We start from the raw sequence: 18,542 nt of genomic DNA on the forward strand, positions 1-18,542 counted from the left end.
AAGAACCGATAGTTCTGTTACTAATGACGCGCCTCTTCTTCTTCGTGTGTTAGTTCAAATACGAAAGGACCGTGGTATAATATAAACGTTGCACAGAATAAACGAGGAGTTTACGTTCTTGTAAAAACCTTCTCTATAAGAAAATTTGTCATTCCATAGATACCGTGTATCTTGCTCGCTCGGATACACGTCCTAAAAACTCCAGAAAGAACGCTGGAAAAATATTACTCCGCGCAGCTCCCAATCTCACAACACGCTTGCTAACTTTCAACAAACATTATTAGATACAATTAAACGTCGTCAAACGTGAACCTGGAGTATGACAAATTTCTTTTACTAATGGAAGAAACTCGAGAAACGCTCGAGTCTTGAGAACGTTCTAGTTACCAGACGATATCCTCGAACGGGTCTCCCTACTTCTTTTCGGACTGGCGAGTAGCGAATACAGTTTTTAGCCGGTATTTCTGCTTCATAGTAGCGGGACTATCTTGCCAACAATGGTTCCGGTGATGAAAGTTCCGCGAACCTCTTTCCAGACCATTACGGTGCGCCAACATCGCAAGAAGCGCGCCACCGCTTGCGGAATTGCTCGGTGCAATCGTTTGCGGTATGGCGGAATGAATGGATGCTAGGACGTTGTGTACGCGATTCCTGTAACGATACTTTAATCGTTGTTTTAATACCAGGATTAACGATATTGATTGCGTCGATTACGAAATTGTTTGCTTCTGCTGCTCGAGGAAGCTAATCCGAATCGAAGAATCCGAACGATCCTCAGTATGGTAATCTTCTTTGGAAAGCAAACCTAATTGTCGAAATTGAAAACTGCTATCGATATTATTACTATTTCGATGATCTTTAGAGTGGTAATTTTCTTTTACGATTAATAAGAAACTTCGGAGCCTGGTCCTTAACGAGTGGAGTCTCGATCAGTCGGAAACAACGAGAAGAGCATCGCGATCTGTGATTCCACATTGTAGATAGTAGTTGAGTACCGAAATTCTAATGTAATTGAGTTATTAGAAATCATTTAACACGTTGACTGCCACGACACCCGTATTCGGGTGTCAGCAAAGTTTCTGGTCAGATCGCGTAACCCATATTCGAGTGTCGCTTATTTGACAACTTGCGAAGGATCGTCGTAGGTATTTGAAAAGATATTCCATAATAATAAATTGCTAATTAATAATTAACTGTAATAATAGTTGAATTGTTATAAAATAAAAATACGAAAATGGTTTATTAAAAAAATTATTTAGAATGTAAAACTTTAAAGCATTCTATACATAGCTGAGGTTGGTCGGGACAATTTGGACAATAAGTTGTTGTTTTCTTCAAATTCTTTTGTGCCTTTGTTCGGTCCATTCCACGTCTTTTATTTGCATAACATAGTTTGCATGCGCGTCTAATGCTTCTTCCGGAATCGTCGAAGACAAGGATTTTTGTATTTTCAGACAACACTAATAATTTTCCAACTAATAATTGTCTAAATATTCTAATATTTATATTTTTTCTTGTCGCAATTTTGTAAACCGTCAAAGCGTGTACAACAGAAATTCCCAGAAAGAATCGAATGCCAAGTTTTCTGTACCATTTGATTCGTTTTCTAATTGTGGTGGCATAAGAAACCATTTGGTCGGAATAATCTATACCACACTTTCCTTCGTTATATTCAACAACAGCTAGTGCTTTTAATGTTGCGAACAAATGAAACGAAAGATCATTCTTGAGACCAGCACTTGAGCGATTCGTATTACTAAAATATCGATGGAAGCACCTAGCAGAGAACGCTTGGTACTGTCGTATTCGTGGCCTGACGGAGATTTCTTTGAAAACACGCGTGGCAGTCAGCCACTGTTAATTTCTAACTTACCCGATTATTCGATCGTCGAGTAATGAATATTCATGGCGTATAGAAAGGTTCGTAATAGCGGGGAACACGATTGCAACGATATAAAAACTTTGCAACTGCGACTCGTAATTAAAGAACAAACGGACCGAACGTATCGCGAGCTATTGCCCTCCGGAGTCTTTGCGAGAACGATCGGATCGAAGAAATAATTAACTTGTATTACTTCAGGGACAGGACCATTTATAACTCGAACAAGCCGCGTTCCTTTGATTTTTACCTAAATTACAAATCCTACTCATTAAGAAAGTTCATTAAGGAAGTACGTCATTTTAACGATTTAAAAAGGATCAACTTTGTATTTTTCTATTTTCTCGTCGTTTCAAATAGAACGACGCGTGAAAATAGGAATCGCGAAATTACGTAAAATGCATCGTTCTAACAATTTCAAAAGACGGAATTTCTGTTCCTTTTTTTCTTTTTCATTTCCTCGCGTATTTTAATTTCCAAACGTGTGAGCTATAGCGTTAAAATTAGTTCGTGAGTTTTTCAAAATAATTCTAAGGGGAAACTTCGATTTGGTGGAACGTGTGAAACACGATCGATTCGATCCGGTAAATTTGCTAAATTCACCGATTACACAAACTCTCTAAGTTTCGCGGAATTTTCCGGGGCTAAACTAACCGAGTCCATTAAACCTCCCCAAAACCTGTTCACAGTTCTTTCCCCGTGAAACCGCAAATCATCCTTCGAAAGCAGAAACTTGGACCGTCACGTTCTCCATTTTCTCTTTCCACCGACGATCACGCTCGATTGGACGAAGTGTTTCAGATTTTGCGCTGCTATTTTGCATCTTTCCTCCCAATTTAACTATAAATTCCTTTTCCGGATCTATTGTAAATGAAATTCGAGGCGACACAGCGACAATGCAACAGGGACATACGACGCTATGTTTGCATTGATTTTTAGTTTTCTGTACAATTACTTCGTTCCTGGTAATTTAGAATTTATTCTTCATTTTCACTATACATGTATCTAGTATATTTTATATTAAAATTCTCTTAAAATTTGTTTATTATAATTAATAAAAAATATGCGACTGGAAGTGTAACAAATTTTAATCGATAAAGTAAACGAAACACTGTTGGTTTATCAATAATTAAAGTGTGACGAAATTGAGAGGCAAGAGTTTGAATAGCCTAAAGGAGAGTTAATTTGTATAGTGTGTTTTGTAATGCCTGGTTGTGTACCAGCAATTTAATAAATATATTTATTAGTATAATATTTCAGATTGTTTCAGACCGCGAAAATTATGGAGGCTAATAAATGATTCGTTTCGTGTAACAAGTGTAATATAACGAGATGAGTTTTGCAGCCAAAATTCTATAGCAATTGCCATCCGTAATAATAATAATTTAACTATCCCTGCTATACTAATGAAAGATTGTCGCACTGATATAAAGACTGTTATCGTCAGACTATAGTCTCCAATTTAGCATCCTAGGATCTTAAGATTCCACAGGTTACTGGAATCCTGCTAACCTTCCTTTTTTCCTTCATCAGCCTTAATCACTGAATTAAAGCTTTCGGAAGTTGAAGAATTCCCCGTTTCCGAGACTCCAAAGACTCTGTCGTCCCCTATATTTCCTTTTTCTTTTGCTGGAATCACAGTCAGAGGTAACTCCAACGCCCCTTCTCTAAAAATTCTCTTCAACCCCGAAAACCACAAACAGAATGCCTTGAAAATGCTTTCAAAGTTCCTTTCACCACTGGCCTCCAACCTTTGCTCTCCTCTTCGCTGCCTTTGCTCAATCACAGTCGCTCGACGTGGTTTAAAAAAATCCGGCCAAACCTCTCAATCGCGTTTCGCCAAAGAGAATCATAAGGAAAACGTCGTGACTTATTGCTGATTAAATATAAGACGAAAATGAGAATTTGAAATATTTAAGTTAATCATATTCCTTAAGTTCGCTTTATGAGGCACGAAATTTTCATATAAATAAAATTGAATCTAAATATTCTGATTGAACATGAATATTCAATCAATCCTACGACAACGAAAAATGTGTAAAAACGAAAGTCAGTTTTCTAAAATAGTCTTGTGTAGAAAAATCTATCGAAGAATGCTGGACGTTCGTCGACTCGAACGATGCAAAAATGCGGACGAAAGAAATCTGTATGCGCAGGCCTTGCTCTTTCAGTCGCTTTCACAGAAATAATACAAACGTGCATAAACATTGACAGCGCGTTTATGAGGTTTCTAAACGTCTGGACAACGGTAACATCGCACATGTATAAATATTCACAGTCCGGTTATGAGGTTTCCAAACTTATCAGGCATTCGCGTTGTAAATTTCAGCAGGCCAGCGCTGTTAGAACCAAACGCAACAACGAATTACCGACAGGCCATTAGCAGTCGCATAGCCACCAGGTGACGAAACATTCTTAGTTGTCGAGGCCCGAACAGCGTAAACACATTGCTAACTAGCCGCGTTTGAGAACCAGGCTGCGCTGTTTACAACGTCCTAATGATTAATTCATGCGCGTTACGCGCCACCCGTTGTTTCCGTATAACGCGTGCCAATGTCTAACGAAGTTAGCTTCATTAAATATAGGTGCGACTTACAGTGACAGGAAACGCGACACTCCAGCCCTTTGTTTCACCGATATATCGAAAGAGGTGACTTGGGAAAAGGGACGGTTGATTTTATGTCACGGCTCGCGACTCGAGTCGAGCAGACACGTTCGAAAACATGGTACCAACCCGTGTGCTTCGAATTTCTTGCGGAGCAACATAGCGCACAGCAGAATTTTCTTTGATCCTGCAAGTGGAACACGTCAGGCGACAGCCACTTTCGCGAATGCTAACGACTCGTGAGATTTCGGGGGTGGGAGAGGCAGTGTGGTTTTCACCGAGGCGATTGAGTTTGCATGTCATTGCTTCGCACCTTCTCGCTAAGAATTCCCCCTTTCATCGCCACCCCAAGCTTTGTCCTGTCGGTCTTAGCAGAGGCGCGGTATTTTCAACGAATTTTTGGCCAGGTATCAAGATGAAGCTCGAGGATCCTGGCTTCTTCGCGGAAAATCCTTGTTCAGTATCTTACAAGAGCCTGGAACTTTAGCAAGTCGAGGACCTTTGGTTTACTTTTTTATGCATGTTCGTTTTGCCTTTTGAAAGAATAAATTCATATTCTCTTTCCAATAAAATAGCCAAACTTTCCCAAAGCTGGAGACGTCCAAACCATCGTCGTCGCTAGACCACCTACGTTTTTTACAAAGTCATCTTCTTCTTCCAGAGAACAAATTCACTTTCCTTTTTCGATAAAATAGTCAATACTTTCTGAAATTAGACACATTTGGCTCATTGTCATCGTTAGTCTATAGATGTGTATGCAAGTTTATCCTCTTTCTCTTCTTTTAATGAAACAATCGCAAAGTCAGAAACATTTAGCTCATCGCTGTCACTAGATTAGACGATTATGTTATCTTAGTTAGTTGCGGATGTAAATACATTTTCGAATCACCTGTACGACGCAAAGTTCGGAAGCGAGTCAATCAACGAAAGAATCGTGACTTTTGTTACGTAATTGTAGCGATCGTAGGATTAAATGGTATAATACGAGCCATGGGCGTCGTTTGGCAGCCAGGTCCGGGATTTTGGGGAAGAAAAGGCGGATGCTCCTTTACAGGTTCTGAATTATGCAGCATCCTTTGATACTACCTCCTTAGCCCCGATTTAATCAGTTTAATGAACGTGTTCACCTGCGCAGTGCACGTCACACGAGCAATATACTTGGTACACTTGGAGTGCACGTCGTTCCAGCGTTATGTCACCTGTTAGATTAACGAGTCCGTGCTATGGCAGCCGCGCACTGGCGACCATAAATGGTGTAAAGTAGCCGGGCACTTTGTTAGGCCGCCATGACGCAGAAATGGACCGTATTATCGCGGTTCGCGTGATTTTCTCACTGAAATATCGCTCCAGCTATTCCATTATTCATTGCCCGGCCATATAGGGGACGTTAAGGACAACCGAAAATAAATTTAAGAATCGTTATCAACGATTAGTATATCCAGACGCCGTTCGTTGCTAACCAGATAAGCCTGATTGGTTCAAGATAACGCTTCCAGCGATGATATATTAGTTTGTTGCGGATGTTTATGTAAATTTATATTTCTATGAATACAATTGACCCTCCTTTCGTGTTTAACGCCGATTATGGTCGTGCGAGGAGTTATAGATACGAACGTTTATTATGTAAGTTCTACTCTTTTTTTTTTCTTTTTTTCTTTTAAATGGAACATATCTATTTTGGTTTTAATATTTTTAAAGTTCGTATAAATCTAGAAACGTCTAGAAACGTAACGATATAAAAAAAAAAGCATACACAGCATTTCGTACAAAGAAGACAACCTCGATTTTTACTAAACGAAATACAATTTCCCTGTTTTTCACTATTTTTCAGAGCGATACGCTCTTCGCTCGATAACAACGAATTTTGCCTTTCGTTTGGAATATTTTTTATATTATTAGAAATGGCACAAACATCACGTCGATTGGTCAATGTTGCACTGGTTCGTACATATCGAACTACAAACGGACAGCAAAATCTAAATTTAAATCTAGGACAGTCTTGTACCTTTTTTTGTTTCTAACGAAATTTCATCGTTTTGTTGTGATCAAAAGCCCCGGTTTTATCGGATATTTTTAGCGGAACCGTTTTAAACCTGGGAATTAAATTACGTTCCAGTACTATTTCTCGATGGAAGATAAATCAAAAAGTTCGGGGATTAGAAATGTTTCCAAAAACGGTAAATTCATCCGGGAAGGATAGAGAAAGGAGGGTCGAGGTCTCAACGGGGCAATACCGGCGTACTTTCTGATGGAGTAGGCTCGAGTTCGAGTCCCAGAACAGTTTCCCGAGAGCCTTTCCGGTTCCGCGGCCTCCGCAATTCACCCACTCAAGATCCAAGATATCCCAAATAATTTCCAATTTCCTTTATCGATCTTGCGGAATGATTTAATACGAACTTATCATTTAAACTTTCCCTTGTCTCCTATTAAGTGTGTCAACCAACTCGTTACGCTTCGAACATCTTCCGAATTATCGAAGAAAATTAAACGATCTTCCTACAGACGTCCGAGTTTGTACCAAAAGACAAATACGAGGTAATTAATGTTCGTTCATTTTACAAACTTGATATATATAACACGGATTTTTTATTCATTCCCTTTCTACCTTTCTACCTTTCTACCTTTCGGGATTTCTACCTTTTCGAAACGAAAGCTTTATGGCGATAGATGGGGATGGAAAATTGAGTTCTGTAAATTGAGCGACGTTTTTTTTTTTATGAAAAACTTGTTTTTTCCCTGTATCTTCCCGTTCGCCTTTCGTTTTGATTCTTCCGAGAGTTAATTAATTTTAGAAAATTTATTCTATTATTATTATATATATTATTATTTAAGAAATTTAATTTTAGTATGAAACAATCTCCTCGCAAACAAGTTTCACACGTTGACGTTTCATTAAATTTTTCTGCGACGATCAAAACAAGATAGATTGCGTGGACTAACAAAATGTTCAACAATGCGAATGATTTAGATAGCATTACGAGGAAAGTGTGTGCGAATACAATGAAATATTTTGCGAGGATTAAATGTTATTCCTGTTAAATATAAAATATATAAAATTCGCGTGCCAGTTAACGTTTTAACGAGTTTCGTCTTTGAAAAAAATCCCTCGATTCCATTACCACAATACACCAACAATTTTACAAACGCCAACTTCTCCATCCAACTGGAATGATCGAATCGACGCACCATATGCGTCACGATATGTAACACCAAACGCGTAAACGCGCGATTATCTTCGACTCGCCAATTCCTCTCATTATTCGAAAAACAATTACAGAGATCGCCGTGAGTTCCCTCCAACTAATAAAAAAAAAAAAATTTGCGAAAAGAAAGGCGACGATGAGGTCGTTACAGAGTGACTCCAGTTGGTCGGGTCGCAATTTACCCGGTTGCCATCAGCTTAATTGGAGTCGGCGTAACTCCGCGGAAACTCTGGCTGGGATGGCTAGTGAATTAACACCTCGGAGGATCGCGGACTCCACGATCGCGGGCTCCGCGTTGGACCGGCCATGTGGAAACTATGCGAGACACGGTGGAGATATCCGCTTGATGTAGCGAAAGATAGAGGCCGCGAAACGGCACGAAAGTAATTTGCAAAGTAAAGGACCAAACTGGAAAGTGGCTGCCGAGCTGGCGCCAAGGGAAGAACTTAATTGCGCGTTCGCCAATTTCACCACGCTTTCTGGTTAGATGTGGCGGTCTTTTTTCGGATCAATCGTGTCGTGCGTTGCACTTTTGCGCCAACGATTCGTGAACGTTACGGTTCGCTTCCTCGCGGCAGACCTGAAAGTTTCCGAAGAAGCGAAGAAGGGAAAGTGCGACGCATAACGCGATTGATCCTGCTGAACCAAGAGCGACCGCGACATCTGATCAGAAAATCTCTGGAAACTGTACTTCTTCGAAACAGTTAACTTTATGTACCGAGCGTACTTCTCCAGGGGAGATGTAAAAGTTTGAGAAGAAGCGAAGAGGAGAAAGTGCAACGTGCAACATTGATGCAGAAAAATCAAAAGCACGTCGTCCATCGACTACCGTAAATATTGAAAATCTAAAACTTTCTGCTTGGGTTAAGATGTTTTCGAGCGATGGAGGAATTGGCCAAGGAAATGGGAAGTGGGTGAAACGATCCTCGACGATTCGCGTCGACGTTCAAATTTGAACAACGCGTTGTTGAAATGATGTTCGGCATTCGAGTGTCGTTTAACGAGATTCGAATGCGTGCCAACGATGATGAGCTATATGGACGAAGCTCGAGTGCACTCTCGACGTGTGACTAGTGTGTTTCTGATGGTCTAACTTGTTTAATGATGGCACTATCGATCTTTAATGTATTTAGTTAAATGTATTATATATGGATTAGTGTAATCAGAGTGGTACGATGACGATAAATACGTGCATACAGAGTGTTCTAGTAATTACGATACAACCAGTGACAGGTGATATTCCGTGAAAAATTAAATTGGAAATATGCAACATCTTTCTACATGGGATTTTATTTGAAAAATCGATGTTAAATATATTTTGTTTGTTAATTACTGCGACAAATTGTAATATATCAATCAATTAATTAACAAAAGTCTGCGTTGAAAAAGCGCTTGTATATTTTAAATAATTCCAAGGAACTTGAAATCTGTAGTCCACCATTTTAACTGGTTTGATAGTTCAAATGTTGATTAATTAATGAATTTATGTTTTATATAAAAATTTCGTAGAAAAATTAGGTATGTTCAATTGCATGAAACTTTCACAAATATCTCGATTAATCGACAAAGAATAATTCGTTAGTAAAATAATAGTAGAGAAATAGAATTAAAAGCGTGAAAGATAACAAGTGCCACCGATAAATAAAATTTTACTAAAATTGATAGGTGCATAAGTGGAAGTTCATCCAGAATATAGCAAAAAATGGAATACTAAAGTGTGCAAGTTCCACTTAAGGAGCTTCCATATAGTTTCGCTTATAGTTGGAGCGGTCTGACCATGTACGGGCTATACTACTGCCGCTTATGGTACTAACTCGACGTACCTATAAACCGTCTAATTTACTCGGCCAAACTTGTACTTTAACCTACACTTCTGCTAAAGTTTTTTATTAGGAAATTTTGCTTCTTATGATCGCTAACGAACTTAATTATAACGGCACATCGTACAAGTATTTCAATTTCTTTTTTTAATCAATAAAAGTGCAGCCATCGTTCGCTGGTAGAACTCGTACTGTAACTTACACTGCTGCTAAAGTTTTTAATTATTGAATTTTACCTTCGGACGAATTTAATCTTTAACATTGTACAAGCATCGTAATTTCTTTCTTCTCTAACAACCTCGTACAATAAATAATTGGTCGTTGTTGGTAGAAGAAAATTGCAGCGGTGGTCAAGAGATTAAAAGATCTCGCCAAGGCAGCCTAAGAATTCCTCGAGAAGCAGAATACTTTCTAACACAAGATCCCTTTCCTTCTTCTTCAACTTCTTTCCGAGATAACAATCTGCACGAGCAACTCCCAAATTGCTTCTTAATCCAACCAACTACCAACTGTCGCTGTGGTTCTCTCGAAAAACAAATTCTACGAAATTTAGCCAGGGTTTTCCAAACGGCCAGTCACGGTTCTTCCGTTAATTAAACCGGAAAAGAAACTCACAGGGTATAACACACGTAGTTCCGGTTATCCACCGAATATCATCGTTCGTCGCTTTCATCATCATGAAAAAAAAAAAAAAAGAGAAGAAGAGGAGAAAAATGTCGATCGTTATTTAGGCCAGTCGCATCGTGCACGACTCTGCCTCAGTCCATGAATACCAGCTCGATAATAATTAACCTAAGTGAACTTGCCACGTTAGCTTTTATCCATGAACAGATTCGCTGCAGGCATCGATCAAATTAGATTAAATTAGATAGAAATAAAAGAAGGTTCCCGGTACTTTGATTGATTATTATTATTAGTCGATTGTTCGTTGATTTCAGAATTCAATTGGCAAGATGACGACGATTGGAAAGAGAGACGAAAGGATTTAATAATTTTCGAATATAATTGATGTTACCAGGATCTGTAAAAAATCTTGAAGCGCGCGATACGAGTCAGAAACTCTAAATAAGTGGAAACAAGACGAAAGAACGGAAAACAAAGGGAAATTTGGAAATTGTTGTAAAAAAAGATATGTGAAAATTATATCGGAAATTTTAAACGATTCCAATTAACGTCATTGGAATCCAGATGGAATCTTCGGGCTCGCGATCTACGTTATAAATTCTCTATATAAATTAACAATTATAAATGTCTACTTTCAGAGACGAGTTAATAATTTCTACCTGAAACATTCCATTATTAAATATTCTATGAAATATAGTTCCTTAAATTTCAAAAAAACCGTCCACGTTATGTAGCAACCTGATCATGGTAAAAAAGAAAAAGGTTTAATTTCACTGAAACTGCGTTTGGAATTCTCTTAAAAGGCAGCCTTTCGCCAGCAACGACATTCGCTCGCAATTTCGACGCGACACATTTGCAGGAGCATGCACGAGCAAACAAACGCGTACGTTTTCGCGTAGCGTGCCAATTAGCGTAATAATCGAGGTTGCATAATTACACGAGTGAAACTAACGCGAGCATTGGATAGCAGCGTATCCAGTGGAAAGTGGGAGTTGAAAAAGAGGGGAGGGTAGAGAAGCTTTTGTACGAAACTTCGACCGGCCGTTATTTGCATCGCCGCTTATTAACCTTTCTCTTTGAAACGTAGCAGAATTAAACGCGATTTTTTCGTTTGCCTATTTTTCTTCCCTTCGGATCTCCCAAAGGCGATTCCCCGGCGTCGCCGATATTGAACACGTTAAGACGCTAAGAGGAAAATCAACTTCTTTCTCCCCTGTGTACCGAGCGTCGAATAAAAATATTGGCTCGTTTAAGCACAATTTTCAAGGTATTACGCGATATTGGCTCAAGGTGAGCCAGGGTCTTGAATAACCATCAATCCTTCATCGCGTACCTATACCGCTTGTAGCACGATGCTTTTCTCGATAGTGTTTCCATCTGGATAATTTTCTAGGTGTGCAGTAGAATTCCATTTACATAGCAAATGAACTTGGCTAATTACCAACTGGCTACGACTAAATAAGGTAGGAGGTTGTTCTATGTGCGAAAGTAAGTCGAACGTGTAGAATAAAATTTGTTCGTTTGAAGTTTCGTTGTACGTGAAGTATATCGGCCGGTGCACGTATTTAAAAGATTTTCAAGCTTGTTTTTCCCAGCAACGAAATATCTTATGAACAAAATCTTCTTCTGTTAATTCATATAAAATAACGTTTTTTTTCGATTATTCAATACCGATCGCTTCGCTTACGATCGACAACAGATTCGACTAATATATTCGACAGATTTTCAAACTCCATTTTCCTCGAAAATGAAACGTCGTGTGAAAAAAATGTTGTTTCATACCTTCGACGTGTATTTTCCAATACCATTTACTGTTTACCAATTGAATCGCGATTACTGAGATACCCTGTGTAATTATCGATTGCTCTACTGAAACGAAAATTACTTGGTTCTTATCACAGACAGTTCCCAGTGGATGCCAGTTTCTCGGACGTTAAATCTTTGCAACGATCGGGAAAAGACGTTCGAACGTGGACGTTAAGTACGCCGACTTAGCTACGTGCTTTCATTATTTCTCGATAAAATACGACTAAGAAAGGATATTACGCCAGGGGGACGCGTTATTGGGGATTCCCATGGAATCACGGGGCAAACGTCTGCCACAGGCAGCGGCCATCCAAAGAGCGTTATCATTTATCACGTAAACGCACCGTTAGCCATTGATACTGTGTGCACCGGCCGCCCAATTCAATCTCATTTCCCTACAGAACAACCTTGAATGGTATTCATCATCTGTTTAAACGCTATATGTTTGATATTCATGGTGTTCCAGGAAATTAATTTGCTTTGGGAAGATTATTTCTGTATTCAAAGTTTCTGTGTAATTCATGTCCAAAACGATGCCCAATTTATTTCTCTATCGAACGCTCCATTGTTTTCAGAGGATTTTTAATAACGAAGATGAAAAATCGAATTTTCCGCATATCGAGTTTACCCATGAAATTCAATTCATGCCTGAAATAACGACGTATCCATTTTTGTACTCAATATCATGTCGTTTTCATCAATGAATTTAATCAAAAGTTACTTCTTTTTTAGCCAACTACACTCTAGCTGTTTATTTAACAGAAATCCGATATTTCCATAAATTTCTTTTCGCAACCTCCGACGAGTTTAACAAAGATTCTGAAATATTTTCCTATCGAACGTAAAAACATTCTAAGAATGTACATTGGCGGATAAGAGTAAGTATATGAAAGAAGAAATATAGAACAATGCGATAATTTCCGAAAATGGGTCAGTATGGTAAACATCCTGAGTAGAAAAATAACCAAAATTCACAATTTATATATATTTAGATAACATTTTGTGTGCTAAACCAGATTGGCCGCGTAGTAGTGACACACGCATGTGAATATATCTAAGTGTGTGGTAATATGTGTGTGCGCGGCATCTCGAAAAACTGATGAATGTAACTGTTCTATTGGCAATGTGATATGGAAGATGGTGAGACAAAGAGAGTGCTGAGACGCGTGCAAATGTATATCGACGAAGATCCTGGAAATCGTTTATTAAATAAATCTAAAACTATTTTAATATGAATTCTAAGTGTAACCTTAGCGTTTCTTTACTTTTATTTCGACGATTAAGATCCACAATTCTCAACAATATACTCGCTGTATACTAAAAGAAATGTCCGAATTTGATCGAAAAACGAAAGATCGTATAAAAGAATCGTATTCTACGTCTGCGATTAACTTTTTCACGTAGAATCACTCCATTTGCCGATTACGCCACGATTACTGAGCAGCCAGTGTAATTATCGAACAGCCAAGTCTCTGATGGAAACGAAGTTTCGAAGAAAACCGAAGGGTAGCTTGGAAGGATCGAGGAATTGGAAAGGGCGTGACGAAATCAGAACGTCGGCAAAGTAATTGGATCGGGAAGGTGACTGGTCAAATTTGGTTGCAACTAAAGTGGAACTGGAACGTTCCATTGAGTGGTATTTCGAACGTTCTGCCGTAAGAATCGTCAGCGTAAGTGGATGGGAAAGATTTTCCAGGTTTACAGGAAATCGTCAAGTACCAGTTTCAAGGGTTTGTTTCGTCGATATACATTTAGAGAATCTTCATAGGTTTGGGGAATGTTGAGGAACCGTTTCGATAAGTGCAAGGGTCTCGACTGGTCTTTATCTGAATCTCCAGCCCATTGTGAACGATTGTCACACAATTCAGGATATTTCGAGGGGGCAGAATCTATGCTTGGTTCGAGCGTTCGGAAATCTCTCGAAAATGCAAATTTTATGGACCATGGGTAATACTATCTTATTCGAAACTGGCCAGGTTAAATCATACGAAGATAAACCGATAGGCAAAATATATGTGAAAGTTCAAATGAATTCCTCGTTGAATTTTCGTAGTGTATTTTCTATTTAGTTTTGTACTTTTTTACGTATTTCTGTGTTATATTACGATGTACAGTTTTATCAGAATTCCTTGCAAAGCGAACTGTTTATTTCGAGGATTTCAGGTTGCCCACGCAGCATGTACAAACTAAACTATCTCTCCTGCTCAAAATGTTAAATCTCACCACAAGAGTTCAATTCCAAATATGCTAATAATCGTAGTACGTAACAACCACTCGAAACAAGTTCGTCAAACTGCGATTAAATAATCTTCGTCTCTTCGTGTTGCATTTTGCAACGTCCTAAAAGTTTCTACGACTCTTGGTGCATCTGAATTTACGCGCATACAAATACGAACGCAACGTATTGTGCATATAATTATACTCGCGGTAACTCATATAACTTTCGTTTGGAACACCAAACGGGTCGTTTCATTTTATTTGGCACGTTGAAAGGCGAAACGTGAAACAGGTAAAGCACGGCAAACACAATTGCACAAAAATTACATCAACCAGGTACACGTTTTTCCATTCCTCGTTCCCAGTGTTCCTTAGATTTCCTATTTCCGATTTTTACTTTTTCCCAGATGAAATATGGAAAACTTCTTTCTGCAGATTCTCTCACAGATTCCAGTATTCTCTATACAAATTTACGCTCTCGTGATGCGTTGAGAAATCTATTAATTATCGAACGTTTCAGAAATTGTTCAAATAAATCCAATATCCTTCAAGTTAAGGGACGCGTGCAATTTTCAACCAGGCTTTTTCGCTTTGTATTTGAAAGGCGTCATGAAAAAAATTTCAAAAATATCGCTTTTGGAATACGAACCACGCCACTATTTGCGCTTACTGTGTGCACTTTGAAAATTAACAGCCTAGAGCTACGAACCTCCAGTATGACCCAATTTAGCAAATTTTCAACATTTCTACGAAATTACTGGATATTCAATACTGTAAAATACAGGTAAGAGAAGGTCGTCGTTCGTTGCAATCAGAAATGGTTGAAATAAAAATAAATAAGGTACAAGATACTAAAAGTCACTGTGATATTCCACGGTTAAGTCTGACCACAAGAGTCCAGTTTCAAATAAGTTAATGATCAAACTGTTCTAAGGAGTCCTGTACTTACAGGTAAGAGTTCTTCTGGTCCCAGGAAACTATCTCCGTGACGACGAACCGGCCGGAAGTTAGAGCGAAGCTCCTCGTCTTGCCAGAGGAAACGTTGGTAATTGCGACTGCATGCCTCCAGTAACTTGCATCGTGTTGCTTCTGTGGCAGAATCGTAAGGAACGAATCGCCATCATCGGTGAACATCGGTGGTTCGAACTGCTCGACCCATCCATGCCTCTCCGAGTGCTTCAGCGCCTGAAAGATGAATATTTCATCCCGTTTCCCATCCATTCCTCCTCTTCCCGTGAAAACGGTCGCGAAAAATTGCGCATCGTTCAATTCCACAGTATCCTCTTTCCATGCATCGTCGAGGTACTCTACCATTGATGAGCGAATCCAGAGGATTATTTTGCGATTTTAGACATTCACGGTGACTTGTGGGAGAGAAATCGAAAGGCGAAAGCGGTTTAACCCATCCCACGACACGATTTATACGAATCGTGGAAGATATTCTTTAGGTATCCGGAGGATTTCGAAATTCTCACGATGACGACTGTAGGCCAAATCTTTTGCTTCGTCCCGAAACTTTCCTATTTCATTTCGCGCAATATTTGCACGATATTTTCTACGATATTTATTCTACGCCATCTTCTTTTCTCGGCTGCAAAATATAGTCTGGCGACGCATACGGTGCGTCGTTGGTAGCAAACGAGTTACAGGAAATGGATTGGAAAATTTGCACGAAGAGGATTTTCTAAGAAAACGAAATTTTTTTTATTTTAAATCCCAGTGAGAAATTATTGGCATGAAATTCGTCTGAACCGATCGAAAGTAATGATTACCTGGCGATAAAACTAAGAAAACAACGAAAAATAATAATTGCTTGTAATTGAGATTGCTAATAAAGATTACTAATAATAGAAATTACCAGGAGGATAAAAACGTTGCAGGTAACCTTCAGTCGAACTCATTGTCGCTAAACTTGCTCGTGAAACAATAAACGAAATAACACCCTCTTGACCAAGTTGAGCTTCCTCACCCCCGAAGCTTCGTGAATTAAACGAATCGCGATACTTCCAACAGCAGCGCCAATCTAATTAAACCGAGAAAGTTGGTCTTTTACGGACGATAAAACCGTCGTGAAATTTTAAAGGAAAACCACGCGACGGATCGCCAATTCTTATTCATCTTGTTGGCGTCGTCAGCTTGGACTAGCAAAAAATCGGCAAACCTGACAGTCTTATCGGAATTGTGTCTTCTTGCGAAAAAAAAAAGAAATTAATTGAATTACAGTGGCGTGCGAAAGTTTTCAAATATTGCAAAAGTGGTATTTAAAAGAATTTTAAACCATATTATATAACTATGTAATAGCGCTTGTGCATTATATTTCCTTTTACTTATCATACTACTTTTACGCGTTATTATTTAAAATTCTTTCCGATACCGTTTTTCGAATATAAACATTTATTTGGTCGAACGATTTTGCACACCACTGAAGAAAAACTCGTTGAAATTTGAGTGTCAACTATCCCTTCGTAGAAGTCAAGTTAGAACTCCAATACATTTGACTTGTTTAAGTGTCGCACACCACGTAGTATATCCAATGCGAATAAAGTAGTAGATTCATAATAAAATAATTGGGAAATAAAAGCAATAAAAATAATTTTTATATATGATAAATAATCTCAATTATTATGAAATATCTGTATAATATCGTATACGTACGGTGGTGCAATTTGGCAGTGAATCGTGTACGGAACAGAAACGGAAGTACGCCTCGTTCTGCACCCTGTTCATCCAGGTCGCGTACACGAGATTGTCCGTAGGAAAAGCAACGGCAGATAGAATCCGTTCCTCGGAGGCTAACTCGTCCGGATGTTCGATTTCAGTTAAGCTCACGTTACCTTGGACCACCTTTTCTAAGTCGACGTAAAACAGCTTCACCGTGGGATTGGTCGTGCCACTCTGAAACAATAAAATTACTGGTCAACCTGCAGTCAATCCTCATTTTCTTCTATCAAATAACAACGTTCGACAATCGTAAGTTGCTCGTTCTTATCTTTCTATAGAAATTATACAATTTTATAAAATCTAGTATTTTACAAACAATAAACGTAAGTAAAAGTCGGAAGTAAATTTTGAAGATAAGCTACAGACAAACTATTCCTTTCAAATTATAGAAATTCCGAGCAACGCGACAATTGTCCTTTACTTTCGAACTTTGAAGTCGATTAGCGGAAACGTCGCTGAAACGCGAATGGACGTTGCGTTTTTTGGTATTTTCATTGGAGAAGAATTTCGGTAAACTTGGCAGCTCGATTCTCTTCAAATTCCGTGAAAGCATGTGTATGATTTTAATAAAATTAAGACGCGTCCATTGCGTCGCCGTACGCTTATCGTCCGGATTATTGGAATTCCGTCGCGTCGAACGTAAAAGACGCATTCGCCATCGAACTGATAAAACTTCCATCGCGATTAAAACGCGACAACTATGCCAGCCATCCGAATATTGAAGCCTCGCGCAAAAATCGTAGATTATATATTAAGCAACGTCGTCCTCTACAATCTTATTCAACGAACATGTACTAGCGAATTTCTAAACGCTTCTATCGTTCTCTTCGCTCGGAAATGTCGCGAGGCTTCCATGCAATACGATTTTATTGCTGTTAGAAAACGAACGTAGGATGAAACAGAAAAGAGTGTACGTTCTGCTGCGCGGATATTAAAGAACGAATGACATAAATCCCGGCGTTTTCCTATTCGACGCACGAAAACGAGAATTTAATCAGAATGTCATATCAAAATTGAATTATTCCGTCTGTAATTAGCTTCCGTGAAAATTCAAGCGGGATTAAAATTCGAGGGGTAGTTATAGCCTGGAGAAGCGTTTGATCGATTGCCGCCACTTTTTCCTTGGGTAATCGAGCAGTCGCCGTGGCAAATGATGTATGTACACAAGTGGCCGAGAAATAAAAAAAAGACAATTATTTTTTAGTAGGGGACGACATACGCTTCCGGTGAAATGTTTGGAGCAGCCTTTGAATTTTAGATGATACGAATATTTCGCGTATCTTTAGGAGAAATAAGAATACTATCGTTACGAGTGTCGTTTATAAGTATAATTAATTACAGTGGCAACGTTATAAAATAGCAATATCATTAGTAAAATATTTATTTATATATGCAAGTCATTATTTCTTTCGAAATACTAACGTGCTCTAAACTTTTGAGCGCAAGTGAAATAAAACTTTTATGCGCTGTCCGTGATCTCTTAATAGTGGAGCTTCTACAGTTGGCTCCTATGGTGATATTTAAGCTGCTAAAATCTGAATTTAATCAACAAATTGTTTACGAGCCACTGGCAAATTATTTTTATCGCTCCAGCGAATTTTTTCGTCACTTAAATTATGCTCTAGTAGATTTAAGATTTCAGAGTTAATAAAATTCGACGTAGAAAT

General features: G+C 38.7%; 1 protein-coding gene across 8 annotated transcripts in view; it reads right to left on the reverse strand.

Moving 5' to 3' along the window:
• Positions 1-18,542, reverse strand: part of LOC117164423 (venom dipeptidyl peptidase 4) — a 304,125-nt gene that overhangs the window by 56,310 nt on the left and 229,273 nt on the right. For all 8 annotated transcript variants that reach the window (XM_033347471.2, XM_033347462.2, XM_076623954.1 and 5 more), the window contains 2 exons: positions 16,810-17,049; positions 15,104-15,339 (listed from right to left, as the gene is read on the reverse strand). In XM_033347471.2, coding sequence (XP_033203362.1) covers positions 15,104-15,339; positions 16,810-17,049 — 476 coding nt within the window. The remainder of the gene's footprint in view (positions 1-15,103; positions 15,340-16,809; positions 17,050-18,542) is intronic.

The sequence above is a fragment of the Bombus vancouverensis genome, chromosome 13, assembly GCF_051014615.1.
Source record: "Bombus vancouverensis nearcticus chromosome 13, iyBomVanc1_principal, whole genome shotgun sequence".
NCBI lineage: Eukaryota > Metazoa > Arthropoda > Insecta > Hymenoptera > Apidae > Bombus > Bombus vancouverensis.